Source organism: Somniosus microcephalus, chromosome 1, assembly GCF_052327205.1.
Source record: "Somniosus microcephalus isolate GS21.2 chromosome 1, FLI_Smic_1.0, whole genome shotgun sequence".
In the NCBI taxonomy this organism is placed as follows: domain Eukaryota; kingdom Metazoa; phylum Chordata; class Chondrichthyes; order Squaliformes; family Somniosidae; genus Somniosus; species Somniosus microcephalus.
In genome coordinates, this window is record NC_140987.1 from 285,953,136 (window position 1) to 285,978,448 (window position 25,313).

Consider the following 25,313-nt stretch of genomic DNA (forward strand, 5'->3'; position numbering starts at 1 on the left):
TGGCTTTGGCTGCGCGGTTTTAGCTCGCGGGGCCTCATCTGTAGGTCCCCGGTCAGTTGCCTGTACGTAACTGGTGGGGAAACGGCAGCTAACCAGCGGATGGGAGCGGAATGCTGGGTGGCACGAGGCCACCGGTGGGGACCAAAGCAATGGTCCCTGGCACTCGGGTAAGTCACAGAGGGGGGCTTCTGAGAGGGCCTTAAGATCAGGAAGCGGGAGCCCGGGTAAAGGGGATGACTGAACAATCCTTTTGGGGCCCGGAGGGAAGCACACCTGCTCTTCCTGGGCCCTACAAGGAAAGTTTAAAAACTTATCCCTGTTTGTGGGCCCTTTCTGGCTCCGACTCTTACTCCCACTGGTTTCACCAGGTGGAGGAAACCACAACGGATTCCCAAATCAGGCCACTAATTAAAATAGCGGTCAGGCCCTGATGACGTCATCGAAGCCCGATCTGCATAGTTAAAGAAACCCCCTCCTGCCTGCTCAGCAGAACAGGTTAAGGTTGAAGTCTGTGGGGAAGGGAGTGGGATGTCGGTGGATAACTCTTCTCGGGCGATTTTTAACGTTCCCCCCGGGCGGATAGGGTTAAAATTTGCCAGTGTGGGTTTCCCTCCCCGCCCCCCCGTCCACGTGATCCAGATGAGTTGAGCATGCTGTGCCTTCTGTAGGAAACCGTTAAACTTTAAATGTTGGCCATGATTTGATTTAACTGCAGTTCTTGTGGCTAAGTTTATTTGGCCATTTCCTCATGCTGACACAAGTGAGACCGCAAGGACATGTTCAAAGCAGCAAAAGTAATCGGGTCACATTTCGGACGATAACCACCAGTAGTAGCTGGACAACGACCAGCTTGGGATTTTAATCCCTGAAAATTGGAGCAGGACGGGAAGACTGAAGGAGGCAAGGAGTTTGCAGTTTTGAGGTCCTGGGGGAAGAACGAGAGCAGAAGAATATGCAGCGAGTCTTGATTTCCACGCATTTAGAGAAGGAATAGTGGGAGAGGTGGCGTATTTGCAGTTCAGAAGGAATGAGAAAGGAAAGCTCAGAGGGGCAGTATTAAAGTAATATTGATAAACAGGGAGACATTGGACAGGTGGTGATGGGGAGAGGAAGAGCTATCAGTAATCTGGGCCCACTGAGAAACCCAGCAAAAATTAGCAACATCTTTAAAAAAGCTTACCGATCATTAATATAAATATAGTCATGTGTAAGGATAAGGAATTAGACTGAAAGTGCACTGGACAGGAATGTGTCACAGCTTACGTTGCAGATACTCACTTCAGACTTTGATTACTTTTGGTGCTGTGCGCAAATTCAGAATCAGCAATATTTTTAAATTTACAGTATTCATGGGTTTTTTGTGGCACTTTTGGAGGCATGCACCACTTCCACTAGTGGTTTTGGTTTCTTGACCCTTAATTCGCTGCTTTAGCTGGCATTTCTCTGCCAATTCTGAAAGTTTAGCGGCAGAAATGCTCCAATAAATCTAGCTAATATATTTACACCAGGGAACATCCTCTTTGCCTCTCAAACAAAGCAGCCTCAGTGAGTCTTGAAGAAAATAAACCTTCACAAGATAACTGTCAGACATGCCCCAGAAAGTTCCCTTAAAGAAAATGGAAAGTGATTAAAAGCTGCAATTAGCAGTTTGTTTATGTATAACTTATTCAGAAAAAAACTAAATAAGCAAGCCTGTAACTGGCTCTCTGAATCCAACAGCTCATTTTAATTTGCTGCCCTCATCTGTGCCTTTGTTGCCTCTAGACTTGACGATTCCAACGCACTCCTGGCTATTTTACCCTCCGCAAATCCTCCTAACCTCTGCTGTCCATGTCCTACTTTGCACCAAGTGCCATTCACCCATCGCCTCTGTGCTCGCTGACCTAAATTGGCTCCCGATTAAGCAATGCCTCGATTAAAAAAAAAAATCTCCTCCTTGTTTTCAAATCCCTCCATGGCCTCGACACTCCCTATCTCTGTAATCTCCTCCAGCCCCACAACCAATGCTCCCCCTAATTTTTTTGGGGCGTGCGCAAAATTTCACATTGGAAAAGCCGGTCCCGTGCTGCATTGAACCAGCAGACAGCTGCGTGGTTGCGCAGCTTAGAGAGAACGTTGCCCACAACCCTCCGAGATATCTGTGCTCCTCTAATTCTGGCCTCTTGAGCATCCCCGATTTTAATTGCTCCACCATTGGTGGCCGTGCCTTCAGCTGCCTAGGCCCTAAGCTCTGGAATTCCCTCCCTAAACCTCTCCATCTCTCCACCTCATTCTCCTTCTTTAAGACACTCCTTCAAACCTACCTCTTCAACTGCCCTAATATCTCCTTATGTGGCTCGGTGTCAAATTTTGTTTTATAACACTCCTGTGAAGCTCCTTAGGATGTTTTACTTCATTAAAGGTGCTATATAAATACACGTTGATGTTGTTGTTGCCCCATGTTCATGTGCAATCAACATTGGGAGAAAGTGCGGTCTGATAGAATCAAAGAATGATGCAGCTCAGAAGGAGGCCATTCGGTCCTTTGTGCTTGTGCCGGCTCTTTGAAAGAGCTATCCAATTAGTCCCACTCCCCTGCTCTTTCCCCATAACCCCACAATTTTTTCCCCCTTCAGGTATTTATCCAATTCCCTTTTGAAAGTTACATAAGAACATAAGAACATAAGAAATAGGAGCAGGAGTAGGCCAATCGGCCCCTCGAGCCTGCTCCGCCATTCAATAAGATCATGGCTGATCTGATCCTATCTGCCAATCTACTATCACAGAACCATCTCCTGAAACTAACAGAATTAGACACACGAAATAGGAGCAGGATCAGGCTACACGGCCCCTGGGCCCGCTCCGCTACCCACAGGGCCATGACCGATCCGAACCTAGACTCATGACCAATTTCCTGCCCGCTCCCCATAACCCTTTATTCCCTTTACTTCTAGGAAACTGTCTATTTCTGTTTTAAATTTATGTAATGATGTAGCTTCTACAGCTTTTTGGGGCAGCATATTCCATGGACCTACCACCCTCTGAGTGAAGTAGTTCCTCCTCATCTCAGTTTTGAAAGAGCAGCCCCTTATTCTAAGACTATGCCCCCTAGTTCTAGTTTCACCCATCATCGGGAACATCCTCCCCGCATCCACCCGATCCAACCCCTTCACAATCTTATATGTTTCAATAAGATCGCCTCTCATTCTTCTGAACTCCGATGAGTAGAGTCCCAATCTACTCTTATTTACTCTTGAATCTGCTTCCACCGCCATTCCAGATCATCATAACTCGCTTCGTAAAATTATTTTTCCTCTGATTCTTTTGCCAGTTACCGTAAATCTGTAACAGCCTTCCATTCCACCCTGTGAATAATTTGCTAGGTTAATAACAGTTGCCACCACTTACACTGTCCATGCTTATCATGGGCAGCCGCCTATATCGGGCAAACGGCACTAACTGCAGTATTTGACATTACCATAGGAGTCAATTACAAAAGTGCCGTTTGTAACGTATCGAGCGCACCGGCTGTTTTGGGCATGCTTTGTCATGGAATCCTTCTTTTAACAGATTTTCCTGCTTCAATAACTGCAGGTTTTCATCCCTCATCCATTTTCCAACTTCCAGCAACTGCTTGAGAGTTTGTTTTTCTTCTTCTCTCGCTTTCCTTTCTCACTCTGCCACTGCGGTACTCTCCCGCTCAGTTGGACAAGAGGTCAGTGCTGCAGTCCCACAAAGTCCCATGGCTGCCTCCTGCCTCCTTGCTACTTTGTTTTAACTTCCACCCCACCTATAGCAGGCAAATCACGTTAAAACCAAGTGGTGGGGACTGTACTAACGACCTTCAATCCCAGTTTCAAACAGATTTTTCGTGTGAAGTGCTGAGATGGTGGCGCATAGGTTCAAAGCTTGGCTATCATCTGAAAACGCTGACGGTAGTCATTTATGATATTAGAGGCTGGAGTTGAGAGGCAGGTCGCCTATCACAGAGCTTTTATTCTTTCCTAGAATGTGAGAGAGGTGTTTGAATGCGGTCACCTGATATGAGAGCAGTATTCAAATCTTGAACTGACTTGGGCTTTATAGAGTGTTAAGAGTGTTGCTGAGAAAATAATTATTTGGCTTGAAACACCTACTAGCTTCTTAATTGCAGCTTTAGTAATGAAGGAGGTGTGTAATTTTTTTTGAGGGCAGGGGACGTAGTAAAATGAAGAATTTTTAATAATCAAGAATGATAAAAGGTGGAACCATCAAAGGTAGCAGTTGGTTACCTTGTAAGAGATGTGGAATTGATTTTTGTTGCTCCATTAATGGGCAATGAGGAGATAAAGATTGTTATGATTTAATCATGGTACAATCAGGGGACTGAGGACCTTGAAGAATTTGATTTATAGAGTGGAATTTTCAGCAAAAGAGTACGTAAGGTTGGATGATTAGTGGAGGAGGCCATTGATGTGAAGAAAGTTGGAATGGGAGAGGGGGGAGAGCTCTGAGGAGCCCCTAAATTAATGGGTGGGGGGGGGGAGGGGGGCAATGGGAGGATGAACCATCAACGACATTGCAGATAGAACAATTTTAAAAGAGTTTAGGTGGCCACAAAGATGGCTCTGATTGGGGACCACATGATGGTAGTACTGTATGCTGAAGTGCATGAGGACATCGATAGAAGGTTCACCAAAGTGCTGAAGAGCCGGGTGTTATATAGGCAACAGAATCACCAGTGCAATGACCATACCAATAACTATATTGCTGATCATGGAATAAGCCCTCACTTTCAAGGTAACTTATAATGTGATGTTTTGACAGCTTCTGTAATCTGCTAATCCACTGATGTCAGGCTAAAAGGTGATAGTTGCAATAGACTGGGCATCACCCTTGTTAAGGAAAGGGTGAGCACAGTAAATTTTAAAGAAAGCCTGGGTGTAAAAAAGATTGATAGGAAAGGGTTAAAGAGTCCTAAACCGAGGGAGAGGAGCTTCCCATCCCCATGGTTTAATTGATAAGTGCAGTGCCCAGTGTAGAACTCAACCACACAGACCAAATTCTTGGGTTTGATCTGCACTCTGTACTGAGTTTACTGATATCAGCTGGGAGTATAAATGTCCGTTTTTGTGTTTGTGTAATTTTTGGGAAGGGAGAGGAAGGTCATAGCTTCAAAATTGAAACTTGCCAATTCAAGACCTAGTGAGCTACAGATGGGACAATTTACTCAGTGTTTCCACTCCTGAGCACTGTCCAGTAACTGTTGCTGGATAGAATGGATGGCAGGTGAAGACAGAATGAGGGGAGGAGCTGCAGGACAGCTGGTGTCCGATCATCGGGCATTGTCTTCAAGAGGAGGTTACAAAATTGGGGGTCAGGGGGAAAGATAGAATTTTTTTGTAAAAGTGGAAAAATATTGCGCGCATTTTAACTGCAATGGAATTGTGCCATTCATAGCCATCACAAACAAAATGTACCAAGTACTTGTCCAGGTCTCTTCGGTGTAGTTTAAAAAAAATACTATATTCATGCTTTTGAAAAGTAACAGTTCATAGTAAGAGCACAATAACTTAAATATTGGGTTGTACCCAAAATGTTAGCTTTTTTTGCAAGTGCTGAGTCGCCTACTGTGTATTTCCAACATTTTCTGTTTTTTTTCCAGATTTCTGGCGCTGGCAAACTTTTTTTTTCTTTTCAGTCACTGACTTAAAAATGCTTTCACTGACATTGTGTATAACTCACCATAACTTGGTAAAGTAGGGTGCACTTTTAAGCCTGTGACACGGCCCCCTTTCTCCGCACCCCCCCCACAACCCTGAGCGCACGCACGCTCCTTAGTATTGGCTCGGCCATCTAGAGTGGGGAGGATACCTCGTGGATGTAAGACTTCTGCCAGCGGAAATAAAGATCTCATTGGAAGATGGATCACCCTGGGATGTTTCTCTTAGTGCCTGTCCAAGGTTAGCATTGGTAAGAGGTCTCTAACTGGGCGTCTGGCCTCCCTCCCTCAGTCGGGGAATAGGAATGCTGGGGACCAGAAAAGAGGGAGTAAGAGACTTGCTAGATCAGGACAGATAAACCTCTTTTCAGTAAGAAGAATAATGATCATAGTCAATGAGTTAAGTCTGTCACAGAGAAATGGTTAGCGAATTATCTCCTGTAATGTTCACTGTGTTTTACTTAATAGTTTGCTTTCTATTCATGTATTTATTTATATACATCTACAGATAAATCTAATCTTCTGGTCTTGCGAAGCAACAGTGCTTCTGATGTGCCAATGTCCCCAACATTACAGAGGCACAACGTCAGCCAAATGGTATTTCACAAGATCAGGAAAGAGGATTTGGTGTTTGTAAGTAATTGCTCTCTGTGAATAGTTAAATAAAAGAAAGACTTGCATCTATATAGCGCCTTTCACGGTCTCAGGATGTCCCAAAGCACTTTACAGCCACCAAAGTACTTTTTGATGTGCAGCCACTGTTGTAATGTAGGAAATGCGGCAGCCAACTTGCGCACAGCAAGGTCCCAGAAACAGCAATGTGATAATAGCCAGATAATCTGTTTTAGTGATGTTGATTGAGGGATAAATATTGGCCAGGACAGTGTGGATAACTCCCCTGCTCTTTTCCGAAATAATGCCATGGGATCTTTTGCGTCCACCTGAGAGAGCAGACGGGGCCTCGGTTTAACGTCTCATCCAAAAGACGGCACCTCCGACAGTGCAGCACTCCCTCAGTACTGCACTTGATTGTCAGCCTAGATTTTTGTGCTCAAGTCGCTGGAGTCCACAACCTTCTGACTCAGAGGCAAGAGCGCTACCCACTGAGCCACAGCTGACTCACAGTTGTATTTTGCAGCTGACTTGGAACACAAGGTGGCAAAGAATTATTTTGATTTTTTTTTAAGTTGTACTTGTTCAACAATACAATATTGTGGAGTTTCACAATTTTTTTTTAAAGTTAATGAAGTTAGTACATTTTGTATGATCTGTTTAAATGATCATGGAGGTCGAGAAGTGTGCTGACTAATGTAGTTTATTAGGACGCTTGCTGGGTTTGAATCAACTCTGAAGAAATGGTGTCCTCTTCTCTCCCTCACTGGGTAAACTGAAATGGATTTGCTCAATCTGAATTCAGTTCCCAGTGGACAAAATTCCCAGTCGTGTTCCATTGCCCATGAATTTGGCACTAATATCACTCCCTGATTGGCATCCAGGACCCAATAAAGATTCCAATCTGGGCCCCTTCCTACAGAGGAGATACTGACATCAGCTGAGTGACTCCCTACTGAGTCAGACCTGAAATAATGGGTTATCATAAAGATGGGGCAATTACTTTGTTAAAAATATTGTTCATACGGTGTTAAATCCCTGGTCGTTGCCAAGTTAACCCGTCTCGATTGGGGTCTTGCAGGTGACCTTCAAGCCCCTGTGCCACTGAGGGGGAAATCAGGTGGGGTTTGCGCACTCAATCACTATCCAGGGACTCCTGCGAGAATGCACAGCCCACCATTATTAAAGCACTGGCATCGGGAGAAAAATGGGGAAATAAAAGTATTTTACATCAGGCAGGCATCTAGATAACTCATCATTTCAACTAGAATTAGGACATTCTTTAACTTAACAGTTATTTCTAGTTCCTTCTGACAAGCTCAGTCCTTTTATTTACTGCCTGCTGCAGTACTTTTTTTTATTTGCTGGGATGTCCCAATTTGAGGAGCAGGAGGGAGAAAATTAGCTTAAAATAGGAATCTCTTAAATCCTGTAAGTAAAAGAAGTAAATCAGAATAATTGCTAGGAACATAGGAACAGGATTAGGCACCTCGAGCCGGCTCCGCCATTCGATGAGATCATGGCTGATCTGTGACCAAACTCCATATACCCGCCTTTGCCCCATATCCCTTAATACCTTTGGTTAACAAAAATCGATCAATCTCAGATTTAAAATTAACAATTGACCTAGCATCAGTTGCTGTTTATGAAAGGGAGTTCCAAACTTCCACCACCCAATGTGTGTAGAAGTGTTTCCTAATCTCACACCTGAAATGCCTGGCTTTAATTTTTCGACTATGCCTCCAGTCCTAAATTCTCCAACCAGCAGAAATAGTTTCTCTCTATCTACCCTATCTGTTCCCCTTAATATCTTGAAAACTTTGATCAAATCACCCCTTAACCTTCTAAATTCTAGGGAACACAACCCTAATTTGTGTAAAATCTCCTCGTAATTTAACCCTTGGAGTCCGGGTATCGTTCTGGTAAATCTACGCTGCACTCCCTCCAAGGCCAATATATCCTTCCTAAGATGTGGTGCCCAGAACTGCTCACAGTATGCCAGGTGTGGTCTAACTAGGGCTTTGTACAGCTGCAGCGTAAATTCTTGTATTCTAGTCCTCTAGATATAAAGGCTAAGATTCCATTAACCGTTTAGATTATTTTCTGGGCCATCCATGACATTTTCATGATCTATGCACATGGACCCCCAATTCCTGGTAGTCATTGTTGGCGGGTATCATTAGTACAGGTCAACTACCCCTTATCCGCAATTCCGAAATTCGAAAAGCTCTGAAAACCGAAAGTTTTTTCGTGGAGCGTCACTCGTGTGCACGACATGACCCGAGTGGCGACAAACATGACCCGATGCGGCCGATGCTTGACCCACGTAGGTGTGAGGCGTCAGTTGTGTACAAATAAACTGTAATACTATTTATAGTCTTTATTTATCCCACTCAGTGTGAATATTCATAAGGTTCACTGCAGAAATATTAATGTGTTTGCTTACGGGGCGCTGCCCAGACCCCCGCTAGGGTGTTACCGTAATACCGTTCTGAAATCCGAAAAATTCTGAATTCCGAAACACATCTGGCCCCAAGGGTTTCGGATACGGGATGGTGCACCTGTAATACATACAGCCCTAAAGACATTCTTTGTGTTCTTTTGTTCACAGGGTGAAAGCCTTGGGCAAGGAACGTTCACCAAAATCTTCAAAGGAGTGAGGGAAGAATTGGGAGACTATGGTCAGATACATAAGACAGAAGTTCTCCTAAAAGTCCTAGAAAAGGCACACAGAAATTACTCTGAGGTTTGTTTGTCTATTAAGTGATTTCAAACTTTACAATTTTTTTTCCAGAAAATACAAAAATATTATGAATGTAATTTTTTTGTACAGAGATGCATCTGTTTAACATTGCATCTGTGGACTGATAGCAGATAAAAATAGATTATGGGGTACAATCTGAATGTCTCCATAAGAACATAAGAAATAGGAGCAGGAGGAGGTCATTTGGCCCCTCGAGCCTGCTCCGCCATTCAATAAGATCATGGCTGATCTTCTACCTCAACTCCACTTTCCTGCACTATCCCCATATCCCTCGATTCCCTTAATATTCAAAATCTGTCGATCTCTATCTTGAATATACTCAATGACTGAGCCTCCACAACCCTCTGGGATAGAGAATTCCAAAGATTCACCATCCTCTGAGTGAAAAAATTTCTCCTCATCTCAGTCCTAAATGGCCAACCCCTTATTCTGAGATTGTGATCCCTGCTTCTAGACTCCCCAGCCAGGGGAAACATCCTCCCTGCATCTACCCTGCGTCAAGCCCTGTAAGAATTTTGTTTGTTTCAATGAGATCACCTCTCATTCTTCTAAACTCTAGAGAATATAGGCCGAGTCTATTCCGCTGAATGGCTCATTGTAAAAAATGCAAGAAGTTGTGTGGTACTGAGATATACAGACCAACTGACTCAGAGATGATAGTGCTGCAATTGACCTCAGCATTTCCAGAGGAGACACAGGGAAAATCATAGAAATTTACGGCACAGAAGGAGGCCATTCGGCCCATTTTGTCTGTGCCGGCCGTAAAAGAGCTATCCAGCCTAATTCCACTTTCCAGCTCTTGGTCCATTGCCCTGTAGGTTGCAGCACTTTGTGATTAGGGTTAAATTAAATCAGCCAACTGTATTCCTTATGATCGCTATTTATGGACAGGATTGAGCTAGGTTCTGAGTTAACCTTTTGAGCCCAGCAGTTAAAAAGGGCTCGAGAACCGCAGTCTGGTTCTACCCATTTTGCAGCCTCTCAGTCTGTGATTCTTACGTGCAAGCTTTCATTCTCCAATCCTGATTCCATGGTTTGCTGACTTGAATCCCCCGATTCGCTAACTCTCATTCTTCGGTTTCCAACTCTTGAGCTATGAGAAGAGAAGCTAAAACTAAATTTGTTTTATTGGAGAAAAATAAATGAAGGGGGAATCTGATCCAGGCATTTAAAAAATGCAAAGAGGAATGAATAACGTGCTAAATTGTGATCTCGGAACTATAGGACACAAGTACAATTAGCCAGTTAACCTGCAGTGTGACTACATTTTTTTTCTGCGCAAAGAAGGAAATGTGGAATACGATGCAGAAAAATCAGTTGGTGCTGAATTGGTTTAACTCCTTTTTTAAAAGTGGCTACTACGTGTTTGAGGAGAGGATTGAAGGTCGTCGGGGTGAATCAGGCTGCAGTGTGTCCTATCTACAGGATGCACTGCAGCAACTCACGTAGGCTTCTTCGGCAGCACCTCTCAAACCCGCGACCTCCACCATTTGAGATAGATAATATTTTTGTTAGATGAGGATAGCAAGCAATGTTGCCCTTAACATTCGGGGAGGTCCCACGCAGGCCGCTTGCCATCTGCTGCCACTGGAAGATACCACACACTTAGACCACAAACTAGAGGGAACATTGGTATCAAGGGATACAGAGCAAAGGTGGATAAATGGCATTGAGGTGCAGATCAGCCGTGACCTAACGGAATGCCCTACTCTTGCTCCTAATGTTCCTAGAAGGACAAGGGCAGCATGCCATGGGAACACCATCGCCTCCAGGTTCCACTCCAAGTCACGCACCATCCTGACTTGGGCATATATCACTGTTCCTTCATCGACGCAGGGTCAAAATCCTGGCGCTCCCTGCCTTACAGCACCTTCACCACATGGACTGCAGCGGTCCAAGAAGGCCCACCTCCACCACCTCAAGGGCAACTAGGGATGGGTAATAAATGCTGGTTTTGCCAGCGACGCCCACATCCCGAGAATTTTTTTTTTTTAAACTATAGACCGAGATGACCAAATGCTGCACAGAGCACTGCTGCTGGGACAATGGCGGTGTCATCTACAGAATGTAACTGTTTGGAGTTGTGATGTGGCTCGTAGATTGGATTGACACCCTGTAGTTCCCACTCCTCTTGTTGCCTCAAGTAAAGAACAGCACTGAGCATGCCTGTGGAAGCATCTACAGGTTAGACTGTCCTGGCCTCCTAACCAAGAGCTATCTTGACAACATGGATACAAGGCCAGGGAAATTAAAATTAAGTTTAAAAAAAGGGAGCAGAGCTTTGTTACTGTTCAATCATTTCATACCGCCTTGGAGCTTACCTTTTCTGAAAGAGAAGTTCAAGGAAAGTATGTCACCAGAACTCTCCTCAATCCCTTGCTCCCTGTGTATGAAATAAAAAATCCCCATATGTTTTAAATAGAGCATCAATTTCTTTTTCTCCGCTAATGTAACCAGTCTTGAGCTCTGTATTGGAGACTAGGACAGGAACCTATTGCTCCTCTTTTTATTCCACCCTCAACAAATAAATGTGCACACAATCATTTCACAAGACCATTTCTGTCCCTTGCCTTCTGCCTGACCGCTCCTACCAAAGGACCAACGTCCACTCCTGAGACTAGCACACTTCTTTATTCACGCCAACCTGCTCAGCTTGCGGGATAATAAATAAAAAGTTGCAGTTGTCAATTCCTGCCCCCCCAGATAGATCAGTATCTCTAAAGTCAGTGCTGGATTTAGTGAGGGAATTATTGGAACATGTGTCTTGGTCCCATGAAAAATGGAACTTGCATTGGATAAATTGGGCTTAAAATGCAGTTGCTTGTTGGACCTGAAGAGTTGCATCCCTCAGAGTAAGCTTCGCCACAACTTTACAGAGCCCAGCTGCTTTTAGCTTCACCTAGACTATTGCAATACCTTCCGGTTACCTTCCTCATTTTATTTTGGTAACTGTTCAGTCAGTAAACTAATTAGTGATGTTCAAAATGCAGGACAATAACCTTGCTTGTGTCTCTAGCACTGCCTTTAATGAGAGGCATAATATTGCTCAGTAAGTAATAATTATTCAGGTAAAATGACAAATATGGCTGTCTCTGACCGTACAGCAACTATTGAGCTAAGAAAGGCGCAATGGAAAATTGCAATGTGGAGATAAACATTATATGGCACGTCTCTCAGTATGTGAAACGCCGTGAAATATTTGTATGAATTTCAAATGCAGTAACTGTTATGTAAGTAAAAGTGTTTTATTGTCTCTGGGATTCTTTTTCAGTCCTTTTTTGAGGCCGCAAGCATGATGAGCCAACTGTCCTACAAGCACTTGGTGTTGAACTACGGAGTCTGTGTGTGTGGGGAAGAGAGTGAGTAAACGGTTTCTGAAGCTTTGATGTCATGTTGGGGCAGCTGGTGGATGTTTGGCACTGTTATGTCATTCTGTTTTCACCCAAATTTTTACAAATGTGTAACAGATATCCCAAAGCTAAAAAGATCCTTGATGTTTGTTTCATGGAGTCAAGTCAGTATTAAATCTTGAAAGAGCTTTTAATTACTAAAAATACCCACTTCAAAATAAAACCAAAAATTGAATATTTACAACTGAATACTATAAAATTAGAAAAATGTAGGACTGAAGAAATTTCTTAATACAGAGGATTCTAGAAATAATCTGCAATCAATATATTTTTCAGTTCATTCATTTCCAATCAGATAAGGGTAGTGACTGAATTGAATTTAATTAGTTTTATAAGAAATAGGAGCAGGAGTAGGCCACACAACCCCTCGAGTCTGCTCCGCCATTCGGTAAGATCATGGCTGATCATCGACCTCAACTCCATTTTCCTGCCTGATCCCCATATCCTTTGATTTCCTTAATGCCCAATAATCTATCAATCTCAGCCTTGAATGCACTCAAAGACTGAGCCTCCAGAGCCCTCTGGGGCAGAGAATTCCAAAGATTCACAACCCTCTGAGTGAAGAAATTCCTCCTCTTCTCAGCCCTAAATGGCCTACCCCTTATCCTGAGACTATGATCCCTAGTTCTAGACTCTCCAGCCAGGGGAAACAGCCTCTCAGCATCTACCCTGTCAATCCCCCGCAGAATTTTATAAGTTTGCTTTAATTCCAGTTTTCCGCCTAGACCATGAAGCTCAATTTATCTTTGATAACAGGGTCATGCTGCATGAGAGTGGCAGTCCACTTGGTTCCTATTCTGAATCATGCTGAGCATGAGGCCAGATATTTTCCTGTGGTAGGAACTGGGGGGGGGATTGAACTCAGTCCTCACCAGGCCACCGGCATGTACCTCCTGATTTCCACCAAAAGATTGGCATCGGTGATGGTCTGGGAGCAGACAAACCCGCTTGTCTTCTCAGCAGCACTGATTGGAACAAAATGCAAAGAGGGGTTGGGGGCAAAATGTGATGTATCAGATGGTGAACTCCCCCATTAAGCATTTAAAGGTTTTCTTGTTGAAAGCACTGTTCAATCTTTGCCATTTTGCAACCAAGGAAGCAATAAGAAAAACATGCTTAATTTTGCTCACAGTTACATCATGCGGTGCTCACAACAGTTATAACACTCGGATACAGTCACGTGATTAATAAATTGTTGCCAGTTTGACTGTAAAACTGAGCAGGTTCAAAAATAAAATGGATCCTTCCCTGCTATCTACAAACAGTTTAAAACTCTGTACTGGGGAGCTGTGCTATTCCTCGGAGAACCCACTGCTCCGCTGCCAGAGTACATTTGTAGCAAAAACAATCTTAAGACACTTCGGGCGCAGTGGAGGAGTCTATTTTAGTTGGGGATAGCGATGAAGTAATTGATCTGATTCTGAGACCTAAGCTCCCTGGACTAACATCCCCTGCCAGTTCTGCTTTGGAGACTAAGGCCGCGAATTTAATTCTGGAGGCGGGATGGGGACGGGTCAGCTGGTTTCCGGGTTCCGGTTCCGCCCCCACCTGCCTCCGCTCTGCAGATGTGATTTTACCTTGATTGGCCTTGTTACTGGCCAATTAACAGGAAGCAGGTCTGATGACATCATTTGATGACGCGTCATCTGCCGGTTTCCTTAAAGGGACCATGCACAATTTTATTTTGACAGTTGTTCTGTCAGCGTTTGACAGCATTGAGGTGCTGCAAACACTGAAAATCACTGCACAAAGATGAACACTTGCACCCAGGCTCTCCAATGACTCCCCCCATATGCTTATGGAGGGAGTCACAGCATGCAGGGAGGTTCTCTTCCCTTCCAAGGGTGGAAGAGACCTCCCCAGAAGACCAACTTACCGTGGACCTCCACCCAACCCTCTCTATCTACTTTATCACTTCCCCATCTCACTAGCCACCCCTCATACTTGCCTTCACCCTACTGCAAGCATACCAACTAACAAGACACAAGGGTAGGCACTTGAGAGGTTTAGCCAATGTCCATGTTAATTTTCTGGTAATGTGTTGTCATGCAGTGTAATATCTTTTTCCAAAAGTGCCCCTTATTGGACAGATCTGAGCACACATTGAGAAGTGTCTTACTGAGTTGCAGTGATTGTTCAGTCATAACTTCCCCCCCCCACCCCCGCCGCCACCCCCCCCCCCCCCGCTATAGTGATGAGTGTGCATGGAATGGCTTGGACATTAAAGGGATGCTTCACGGTGCTGGTGTGGGATGGTGTCAACCTCGCGCATCATGTGGCAGCCAAGGTTTACAGCATCACGTGAAGAAAATCTAGCCATGGTGATGCCATCTCTGGCCTCCTGGCCAGCAATTTTGTCAGGGGCTGATGCCCTATGTCCAGTGCAGCATCAGGTGGGTGAGAAGGAGGTTGGCGCTCCTGGTGCTGGTGCTGCTGGTTGTGGTGCTGCCGCGGCTGCTCTTTCTCCGAATCTGACGACCAGGATGAGAGGATGTAAATGGTTCCCATCCCGTTGTTATAGATTTCAGTTGAGGCAAGAAGCTTGCAAGCGCACACTCAGTGTGGCCTGAAATTATTCTAATCAGGTTACACTGCAGATGGGTGTCAGCTTGAACAGTCACAAGGTCAGTAGATTTGCAAAATCTTAACCCAAACCTCCAACACAAAGTTGTTGCATTTGAATGTCAGCCATGTTACAGGAGCGCTTTTAAAGTGCTCCACCAATGACTACAAATCATGTCCTCCAGCAACTCATCTCCTTACAGCTGGCGTGTTTCTGACAAGACGGGAAACAGGAGCCAGAAGCACGAAAATGGGAAACCTCTATAAAAATCGGATTAGCAAGGCAGTTAACAGGCTCTTAACTACCTGTCCCACCGGTTCCAGTCGGGTCAGTTTGGGCACGGCTGAACAGACACGAAAATCAGGTGGAGGCGGGTTGGCAGTCTGAAGCCATTTTTTTCGATTTTCGTTGCCAGCCCACCACCTCGACTATTAAAATCGAGCCCTAACTGTTTCATAATTGTGCTTCCTTTTGTTTTACCTATCTCTCAAAAGTTACAAACGATGAAAACGGACTTCTGTCTTTGAACAGTAAGCTAAGTAGGTGTACTTTATGTTGGATCTGTTCTCTTTTTCTCTCCTTTATTTGGAATCAGATGTCATGGTTCAGGAGTATGTGAAGTTTGGCTCGCTGGACACATACCTGAAGAGAAACAAAAACCATGTGAACATCCTATGGAAGCTCGAGGTGGCCAAACAATTGGCCTGGGCAATGCATTTCTTAGTAAGTGAAGTTGCTGAACAGCACTATAAAACCATTTTTTAACCTTTGTGTCAGTGTGTGCAGTAGATATACAGCGCCTTCAACTTAGTAAAACATCCCAAGGCCTTTCACAGGAGCATTATGAAACAAAATTTGACACCGAGCCACGTAAGGAAATATTAGGGCAGATGAGCAACAGCCTGGTCAAAGAGGTAGGCTTTAAGGAGCGTCTTAAAGGAGGAGAGAGAGGTGGAGAGGTTTAGGGAGGGAATTCCAGTGCTTAGGGCCTTGGCAGCTGAAGGCACAGCTGCTAATGGTGGAGCAATTAAAATCGGGGATGCGCAAGAGATTAGAATTAGAATGCATATGATTCAATTCCACTGTCCTGTTTAAAATCAATACTGAAGCAAGTAATTTATATTATGGATATTATGGGCTTTTATAAAACTACCACATTTAGAAGGGATATTATTTATTTAACACTTCACATCGCAAACTTGATTTCTAAGTCTTGAGAACCAGTGCTGAAAGATGCAAATTTCAAACCCATCACCTTTGCCTGACCGCTTCATGCTAGTTCATCTTTCTTCCTATTTCTCTTCTTTGTTCGTCTACTTTGTGCATCGGTCTCTCTGCGGGTGAGTCCTCCTCTTCAGTGCTATTTCTCTTCCAATTCTTCCCTATTCACACAGCTCCTCAATGTTAAGGCCCAGAAATTCGGTGGGCTGCGCCACCAGTTAGCGCCCAAAGAGGGCACTTAGTGGCTTTAGTGCCACTGGCCACGCCCCCCGCGAAATTTAGCGGGGCGCTAATGGCGGCGTGAGCCTGCAGCGCTGCGCCGCCACCGATGATGTCATCAGTGTGCACAGCGCCCCGCTACCGCCCCGTTCGCGATATTGGGTCGCGCCCCCCGCTGTAACGCCGGTCGCAATCTGCGACTGGTTCAGGGGGGCCGACCTGCAACGGTAGTGGCGCTAATTAAAGGGGAGGTGCGGGCGGCCATTTTTTTTGCTGGCTGCCTGCCAGCACCTCCTCGCGCCGCCGTCCCCGGCCTCCTGACCGCCCCCCTTCCCCCCCGGGCAGTGCCGGCTGTGTCCCAAGAGCCCGGCACCTCTCCTCGGTGCCGGGCTCTTTTGCCGGCACTCATGATCTCTGATCGCACTGGTGCAGGCCCCTCCCCTTTAAGAAGGGGAGGAAGGCCTACAGTACCGCAGCACGCCTTGCCACAGCGTGTGGCGCTGCGGCACGTTGCGCTGCGATATTCAGCTGCAGCACCCCAAGAGGGACGCGGGGCGCCTCGAGCAGCGCCCCGCTTCTGTTTGGGGCGTTGAAACTGAATATCGGGCTGGCGCAAGCGGCTCCATCTGGAGTGGTAATTCTGGTGCCCAGGCACCACCAACCAGTTTCCAGTTTTCAAAATGGGACACTAAAAGACATAAACAACTCCACAGATTTATTCAATACCAAAGGATGAAGGAAAAATAAAAAGATTGTGAACCATAATCCAAATTAGTCCAGAATACAAAATAATGGGATTTGTGGAATATCATCAGATTTTGCTCTTGTTTAGGCAGGTTAAGCTTTAGTTGCACTTGATTGTTAAAGGATGAATGAGACCATTTGTAGTTATGCTTCTCTGGTGAGTCTTGATTCTTTTTCTCCCTTGCGTAGGAAGACCGAAACCTTGTCCACGGAAATGTCTGTGCCAAGAATGTCCTGATGATCAGAGAAGAGGACAGGAAGACTGGAAACCCTCCATTCATAAAGCTTGCCGACCCTGGAGTTGGTATGACCGTTCTGTCAAAAGATGGTGAGGACACCTGGAGTTTAATGGATATTTACTCATTAAGTTGTGGCAGTGTACTTTTATTTATGGGTTTTTCTAGTTTTGTTTATATGATGAACCTGTATAAAACACTGGTTCAGCCTCAGCTGGACTATTGTGTCCAATTCTGGGCACCACACTTTAGGAAGGATGTGAAGGCCTTAGAGAGGGTACAGAAAAGATTTACAAGAATGATTCCAGGGATGAGAGACTTCAGTTACTTGGACGGAGTGGAGAAGTTGGGGTTGTTTTCTTTAGAACAGAGAAGGTTGAGAGGAGATTTGATAGAGGTGTTCAAAATCATGAGGGGTCTAGACAGAGTAGATAGAGAGAAACTGTTCCCATTGGCGGAAGGGTCGAGAACCAGAGGTCACAGATTTAAGGTGATTGGCAGAAGAACCAAAGGTGACATGAGGAAAAACCTTTTTACGCAGCGAGTGGTTATGATCTGGAATTCACTGCCTGAAAGAGTGGTGGAGGCAGACTCAATCGTGGCTTTTAAAATGGAATTAGATTAATACCTGAAGGAAAAATATTTGCAAGGCTACGGGGAAAGGTTGGGGGAGTGGGACTAGCTGAAGTGCTCTTGCAGAGAGTCGGCATAGGCTCGAGGGCCGAATGGCCTCCTTCTGTGCTGTAACCATTCTATGGTTCTAAAAGGTGCTATAATAAACTACTGCCTTACTTCATTCAAGCTTCTTCTCCACAAATTGATAGGAAATGTGCTTTCTGCAAATGACAGAAACGTATAGCTAGTCTTGAAATATTGCTGTGATAAGTCAACCTAACCTCGTTATAACTCAGTGACTCACTGATGATTTCAACATTAATTAACGTTGGTTGAATTATTTCAGACTCCATACTGCTCTAGTCAGACTGCACCGTGAATGTTGCATCCAGTTCTAGTCACCAAGAAATGAGAGGCATTCAAAGTTCTGGAGGCAGGGGTTTATGGTAGTAACAAGTCATTTTAGAACTCATAATGGGAAATTCACCTTCTTGCGCAATGTGATCAATGCGTGAATAGAGTAGTGGAGACAAAAGCCCTGGAATCATTTAAGAAACAACTGGACTCTGCAATAGAGGGGACCCAAGAATGTGGGTGGATGAATTCAGATGGGCCAAATGGCTTCCCTTATCTGTAATTACCTTGTGAATAAAGCAGGTCAGTATTCTCTTTGACTGGAGCATCACAAAAGACCTCTCCGGTTATTCAATAAAGCAAGCACTTATGTGAAGTGTTGGCCAGAGATAAGAGGAAAACCCCTGAAATTGGATATGGTCTCTATTGGCATGTGGCCTAATGCACAGGATGGTATTAAGGGGGCAGCAATTCTTGGGTATCTTTACCCTCATGCAGAAGTCAAAATAACCTCTTTGTATGTGGGACTTTGTGCTTTATTCAAATAATAAGGTTAAACCAATCGTCAATAGCCCATGTATTAAAATTTGTTCCCATTAATGAGAAAGCCCATTCTTGTTACTGTCTCTGAGGTTGTGTTGTATAGTTTAGTGATTAATGTAATTTTAGTTTTACATTCTGTTATCAGTAAATATTTGCAATTTGCCAATCTGTTTCATTGTGCAGTTCTAGTTGAACGGATTCCCTGGGTGCCACCAGAATGTATTGAGGATCCCAAGAATTTGAGCCTGGCAACAGACAAATGGAGTTTTGGTGCCACTTTATGGGAGATTTGCAGTGGAGGAGATAAACCACTTGGTCCATTTGACACCACGAGGGTGAGTTACACTGGATGTAAATACAATCCACCATTGTTATAATGTGCAAATGGTGGGATAGGCAAACGACGCCTTCTTGCAAGAATGATGAGGATTTCTCTCTCTATCCTCCTGGTGTGTGTCTGCAATTCCCACTGTACAAATAAAAAGGAAAAAGAAATAATGCTAGAAATATACAGCAGATCAGGCAGCATCTCTAAAAAGACAAGAAAGGCAATGTTTTGAGTATCAGCCTTTGTTACATATCTGGATTTTTTAAACCATTTTTCCACTAAAAGGACCTAGATATGACTTATCTTAAAATATGATTTTCAGATGAAGCGCACTTTAATGGGGTCAAATCCACTGGAAAGCAGGGCTAGTAGGTGTGTACAAGGTTACAAGCAGGGTGTCTGAAACCAGCATCCTGTAAACAATGAAAGATAATTTAACATTTCAGCAATCATTCACACTCATTGTTGCTCCAACAGTACTCTGGATTTGAACTCAGCAGGGGTCATTATAAAGTTAGACTGGTGAACTCTGCTTTTGGGGATAAGGGGCAATGTTCCCGCTAAGCTACGCAGCCGTGCAACAATGGGAAAGGTCCCGCACAGGCTGCTCACCTGCTTTTCCATTGTTAGCCAGGCAATGACTATCTCCAACAAATGAGAGTCTAACCACCTCCCCCTGACATTCAATGGCATTACCATCGCCGAATCTCCCACCATCAACATCCTGGGGGTCACCATTGACCAGAAACTTAACTGGACCAGCCACATAAATACTGTGGCAACACGAGCAGGCCAGAGGCTAGGTATTCTGCGGCGAGTGTCTCCCCTCCTGACTCCCCAAAGCCTTTCTGCCATCTACAAGGCACAAGTCATGAGTGTGATGGAATACTTTCCACTTGCCTGGATGAGTGCAGCTCCAACAACACTCAAGAAGCTCGAAACCATCCAGGACAAAGCAGTCCGCTTGATTGGCACCTCATCCACCACCTTAAACATTTACTCCCTCCACCGCCGGCGCACCGTGGCTGCAGTGTGTACCGTCTACAAGATGCACTGCAGCAACTCGCCAAGGCTTCTTCGGCAGCACCTCCCAAACCCGCCACCTCTTCCACCTAGAAGGACAAGGGCAGCAGGCGCATGGGAACACCACCACCTCCAAGTTCCCCTCCAAGTCACACACCATCCTGATTTAGAAGTATATCACTGTTCCTTCATCATCGCTGGGTCAAAATCCTGGAACTCTCTCCCTAACAGCACTGTGGGAGTACCTTCACCACATGGGCTGTAGCGGTTCAAGAAGGCGGCTCACCACTACCTTCAGGGAACATTGGTAGGGGGTAGTCAGTTTTGGCTAAATGCTGATACTGCAGTCAGTTTTTTTTTTAACAGAGTGAATAATGACACCACAGTTGGAGCACTTGCCCAATCATCTTGGAGTCTGGGCATTCTGTCCGGGGCTAAAAACAGCAAACAGTGACACCCCCCCACACTCACCTGATCATGTGTGGTTAAAATTTTACAACCTGGCTCTACCGGGGGGGATGTCGGGAGGCTGGCTATCGTCTGAGGGGATCGGAAGGATTGAGCTTGTCGGAGGGGTCGGACAGCTGGAAGGGTTTGCGAGGAGGATGGGAGGCCAGGGGTGGGGGCGGGAGGGCAGGTCAGAAGGCCGAGCGGGGTGGGGGAGGTGTTTGGTGGCCAGAAGGGGTTCAGAGGCCAGGTTGGGGGGAGAGATCAGAAGGATTGGGTGGTGTCTGATCGAGGAGGGTTGACAAAGCAGGAATGCTGGATCCAGCAGGTAAATGGAAAGGCACTTACCTCCTGGATCCAGCAGTCCTCACCTTCCTTTAGCTGGCAGATCCCCTGAGGTCGGGGAAACCCAACCAGCGCGGGTGAAATTTAAGATGGGACTTCAAAATGAGGCACGCAGCCTCCCCGCCCCCGCCCCCCCCCCCCCTTCCATCTCCATTAAAACTGGAAGTGGGCGGGTTGGGGTCGGGATTCAGATTTTTAAAACTTTAACCTCCCACGCGACCCCGACCCACCCGTTTTTTGGGGTTAAAATTCCCCCCCCAACCACGAGACAGTTCCATCACATTGCATAAGGAATGGTGTGAGTGGCAATGGTGGATGGATAAATGGGGAGGTGATGAAGTACATAGAAAGTGAAGACTGGATGCTGCTGAACGTTGAGTGGGTGTGAGGCATGATGTGATGGAGAACACTGAGCAAGACAGAGTGAAGTGGGGGGCTTAAAGCACAGGATGTAGTTGATTCAGCAAATGTACTCACTTTTCCTGACCTGGTTAAGTCATTGAACCTCTTCCTACATTACATCCATGACCGGGGCACAACGCTCCTGCTGCTCACCTCTTCAGCGACCTCCAACCACACCACCTTGGTGATGGCCCCAGGTTTCTACCTCCCATTGCTGGGAGAGGTTTGTCCCTCCTACTCCTGACTGTACCCAGCGGGTAATTCCAGCGAGGCGTCATTAAATCTAGGTGCTGCCCTTGCTCTGTGTCTGCAAACCATCCCGAACACCTCCTGTTTCCCTTTAAATACAGCTGAGATCGCATCATACGGGTGCGCGACCGTGCCTGCTGTGCAGCTTGAAGATGCGAAATACGGAAGTCAAAATTAATTAGTGCATTTGAGTTTTGATCGCAAATTCCGACCCACTCACTTGACTTCCGGGTTTCTCCCCCCGCCGCCCACCCCACACGCATTTCCACCCCACGCTCGGAAGCTGCCTTTATATTAATATTGGGGCCATTACGTTTTGGCTGTACAAAGTAATACACCCTCAAAAAAAAGTATGCTTGTTACAGAAGGTGGGTTTTCTCTCTGTACAGTTACGATAATGATGGATAGCTCCTTCTGTTCCATGGAATTGTCAGCCCTCTGGCATAATATATATAATTGCTATTTCTTTCATTGAAACTGTGCGGAAGGTCGCAAAGTTTTTCGTACCATCTGTTATCTGGAACTTTCTTTCGAACGCTTTTTAACTTGTGTTGAAATTGTGTTCTTTTTGACAGAAACTGCAGTTTTATGAAGATAGGCATCAACTTCCTGCTCCAAAGTGGTTAGAGCTTGCGAACCTCATCAATTACTGCATGAATTACGAACCAGACTTCAGGCCTTCATTTCGTGCAATAATACGTGACCTCAACAGCCTCTTCACCCCAGGTGTGTTTCCTTCCACCCCCCTCTCAATTCTGAAGTAAAACGGAACTTGAATGAGACTGCACGGTACTGTCTTTCTTCATTAATGTGCAGGGATTACTGATTTATTTTACAGATTTAGATTCTTCAAGAAACAGGTTTGCTTTAGACAGCAGTGTCTGAGGGACAGAGCAACAATAATGGCTGAATTTTTTTCTTTGCTCTTGGGATGTGGGGGTCGCTGCCAAGACTGTATTTATTGCCCAACCCTAGTTGTCCTGAGGGCATTAAAAATCAACCACTTAGTTTGGGACTGGAGTGTCATGTAGGCCAGACTGGGTAGGATCCCTTCCCTGAAGTACTTTAGTGAACCAGTTTGAATCGTAAGTTTTAGACAGGACTGTCATAAATTGGAAAGATCCCAACAGTCGTGTGTGACCTAAAAAAAAAAAGTTTAAAAAAAAAAACTCAAGTGCTGGATACCTGAAATAAAAACAGAAATGACTGGAAATGAACAGCAGGTCAGTTAGCATCTATAAGTAGACAAAACAGGGCATGACCTTTCAGTCGTGTAACCTAGATCAGAACTGAAAACTAACCGATAAGTAGGCATTTTAGTAAGGTTGGAAAAAATAGAATGAAGATTGGGAGATAGAGGGGAGAAAATCAGCAGATATGCCAATCACAGAGAGTGAGTTACACTGTTCAATAATCTGCAAGCTGCTCAATTAAAAAAAATATTTGATGGGGGGGGGGGCAATTTTAACCCTACTCAGCAGAAACCTGGCGGGTGGGCAGTTAAAATCACCCTGGCTCTTATCTGTCCGAAAGCCATTATCATCGCAACATCTGCAATTTTAACCCGCTCTCCTGAGCGGGCAGCAAGGGCACGTGCCCCGGAGCCAACAGGGTCCTTCTTTACATATGCGTGTAGTGGCCCGATGACATCACCCGACTGTAATTTTAACTCCGGCCTGAGCAGGGAATCCACCTGGAGTTAAAATCGGGGCCAAATCTGTGAGGTGATGGAAAGACATAAAAAGGACTAAAGAATGTGTCAATAGTGGAGGGTGAAAAGACATGGCGGAGACCCACACAAACAAAAAAAGCGAGAAAATGGAGAAGTAAGAGAAAAGGACAAATAGCAAATGCAGCAGATATAAAGTAGAAAGTGCTGGCAAAACGGGTTTTTGTTTCTCTTTTTTTAAGATGTATGTGAGACCTAATCCAATCCTTGGCAAAGTTTGATTCAAATATCCTATTAATTACTTGCTTAGAGTCTTGGTGCAGCTCTTTAAACTTGTTGTTATAAGAGATGGCCATTGTTCTCTTCCTGTCCCCCCAAAACTTTACATTTAAAATCCTCATCCTGGTCTTCAGATTAGGGCAGATTTTTGATGTTTTATTCAAGTAGATGGTTTCTTCAAATTGCTTCTGTCTTGCAAGTTTCCAAAATTTTCTCTCTACCCATCATGTAGAATATTAGTTTGTTTTTTGGCACTCTCCTACATATTGGTAAAATATCCACTTTAAGATTACGCTGTAGAAATTCCCAATAACCGGTAGAGATACGTTCAATCCCCATGACCCTTTTCCAGGGAAGGACTTTGGCAATATGCACTGTTACTGGGGCATAGGCCTACATGACAGAAAAAGCTGTCTTTCTGTGCAAATGTTTTACATTGGTATGAAAAGAAGGCCAATTAAAAATGAGCACCCATTTAGGTGGGAATAAAATGAGAAATCTGCTACTTAGGGGCAGCCTGATGCTAGACCTATCTCCTAGCCCCAAACATCCGTGGTCCCTTCAAAGGGCACAGATGTTTTGGAGGGGCCCTGCAGTGTTCCATGAAGTCTTACCTATTGTGAAATTGAGGGCACAGTTAAAACCATCTTCCATACTAGCATTAGGTAACCTTGCCTCTCATTTACTTGAGAGTACAGTATTGGCGTTTAAGCATTTTGTTTGTCTTGTACAATCCCTGTAGAAAGCGCACCCTCTCTTGGCTGAGGATGGCTGTTGAGTCTTCGACCACATATCCAGATGAATAAGAATATGGGAAGACAAGAGACCTTGGTCAGAGAAGGGACTGTTTATCAAATTGAAAACCCTCGCTGTAACAGATTATTGTTTGTCCTACAGATTACGAGTTATTGGTTGAAAGTGACCTACTGCCAAATGTGAGAGGTGGTGGACTTGGCTTCCATGGTGCTTGTGCAAATCATGATCCTGCACAGTTTGAGGAAAGGCATCTCATATTTTTGCAACAGTTGGGCAAGGTAATGATTCATACAATTTACTGCTTAAATCTAGTCTCTCATCTGAATTTTCAATTGTAAAAATCCCCATTTAATCAGCAGTTTACACACATTGGTGAGGTATGTATATATTGAGGTGTGAACCTATTTCCTTTAGCAGAGAGGTCAATAACCATAGATTTAAAGTAATTGGTAGAAGGATTAGAGGGGAGTTGAGGAGAACTTTTTTCACCCAGAGTGTGGTGAGGGTCTGGAACTCACTGCCTGAAAGGGTGGTAGAGGCTGAAACCCTCATTGCATTTAAAAAGTATTTGAATATGCACTTGAAATGCCGTAACCTGCAGGGCTACGGGCCAAGAACTGGAAAGTGGGATTAGGCTGGGTAGCTCTTTTTCAGCCGGCACTGACACCATGGGCCAAATGGCCTCCTTCTGTACCGTAAGGTTCTATGATTCTAAGTAGTTCCATTACATAAAATCACTGTTCTAGCCTGACCAAGGAAATCCTCTGCATCCATTTATCTTGTTGCAGAGGCCCATGTAACAGTAGCTGAGTTTGCAAAGCAGGTTGTTCTGACTCACCCAGGAATAGAACCCA

At 44.9% G+C, this 25,313-nt stretch overlaps 2 protein-coding genes across 6 annotated transcripts in view; one reads left to right on the forward strand and one right to left on the reverse strand.

Annotated features, from left to right (window-relative positions):
* Positions 1-25,313, reverse strand: part of dnah6 (dynein, axonemal, heavy chain 6) — a 1,317,984-nt gene that overhangs the window by 1,239,289 nt on the left and 53,382 nt on the right. The gene's annotated exons all lie outside the window — the stretch shown is intronic.
* Positions 1-25,313, forward strand: part of LOC147124821 (tyrosine-protein kinase JAK2-like) — a 414,008-nt gene that overhangs the window by 366,316 nt on the left and 22,379 nt on the right. For all 3 annotated transcript variants that reach the window (XR_015079093.1, XM_085993603.1, XM_085993613.1), the window contains 8 exons: positions 6,189-6,313; positions 8,904-9,038; positions 12,328-12,415; positions 15,625-15,752; positions 17,403-17,541; positions 19,145-19,296; positions 22,331-22,481; positions 24,601-24,737. Coding sequence is in view for 2 of the 3 variants with exons in the window: in XM_085993603.1 (XP_085849729.1) it covers positions 6,189-6,313; positions 8,904-9,038; positions 12,328-12,415; positions 15,625-15,752; positions 17,403-17,541; positions 19,145-19,296; positions 22,331-22,481; positions 24,601-24,737 (1,055 nt within the window). In the remaining variant the exon portion in view is untranslated. The remainder of the gene's footprint in view (positions 1-6,188; positions 6,314-8,903; positions 9,039-12,327; positions 12,416-15,624; positions 15,753-17,402; positions 17,542-19,144; positions 19,297-22,330; positions 22,482-24,600; positions 24,738-25,313) is intronic.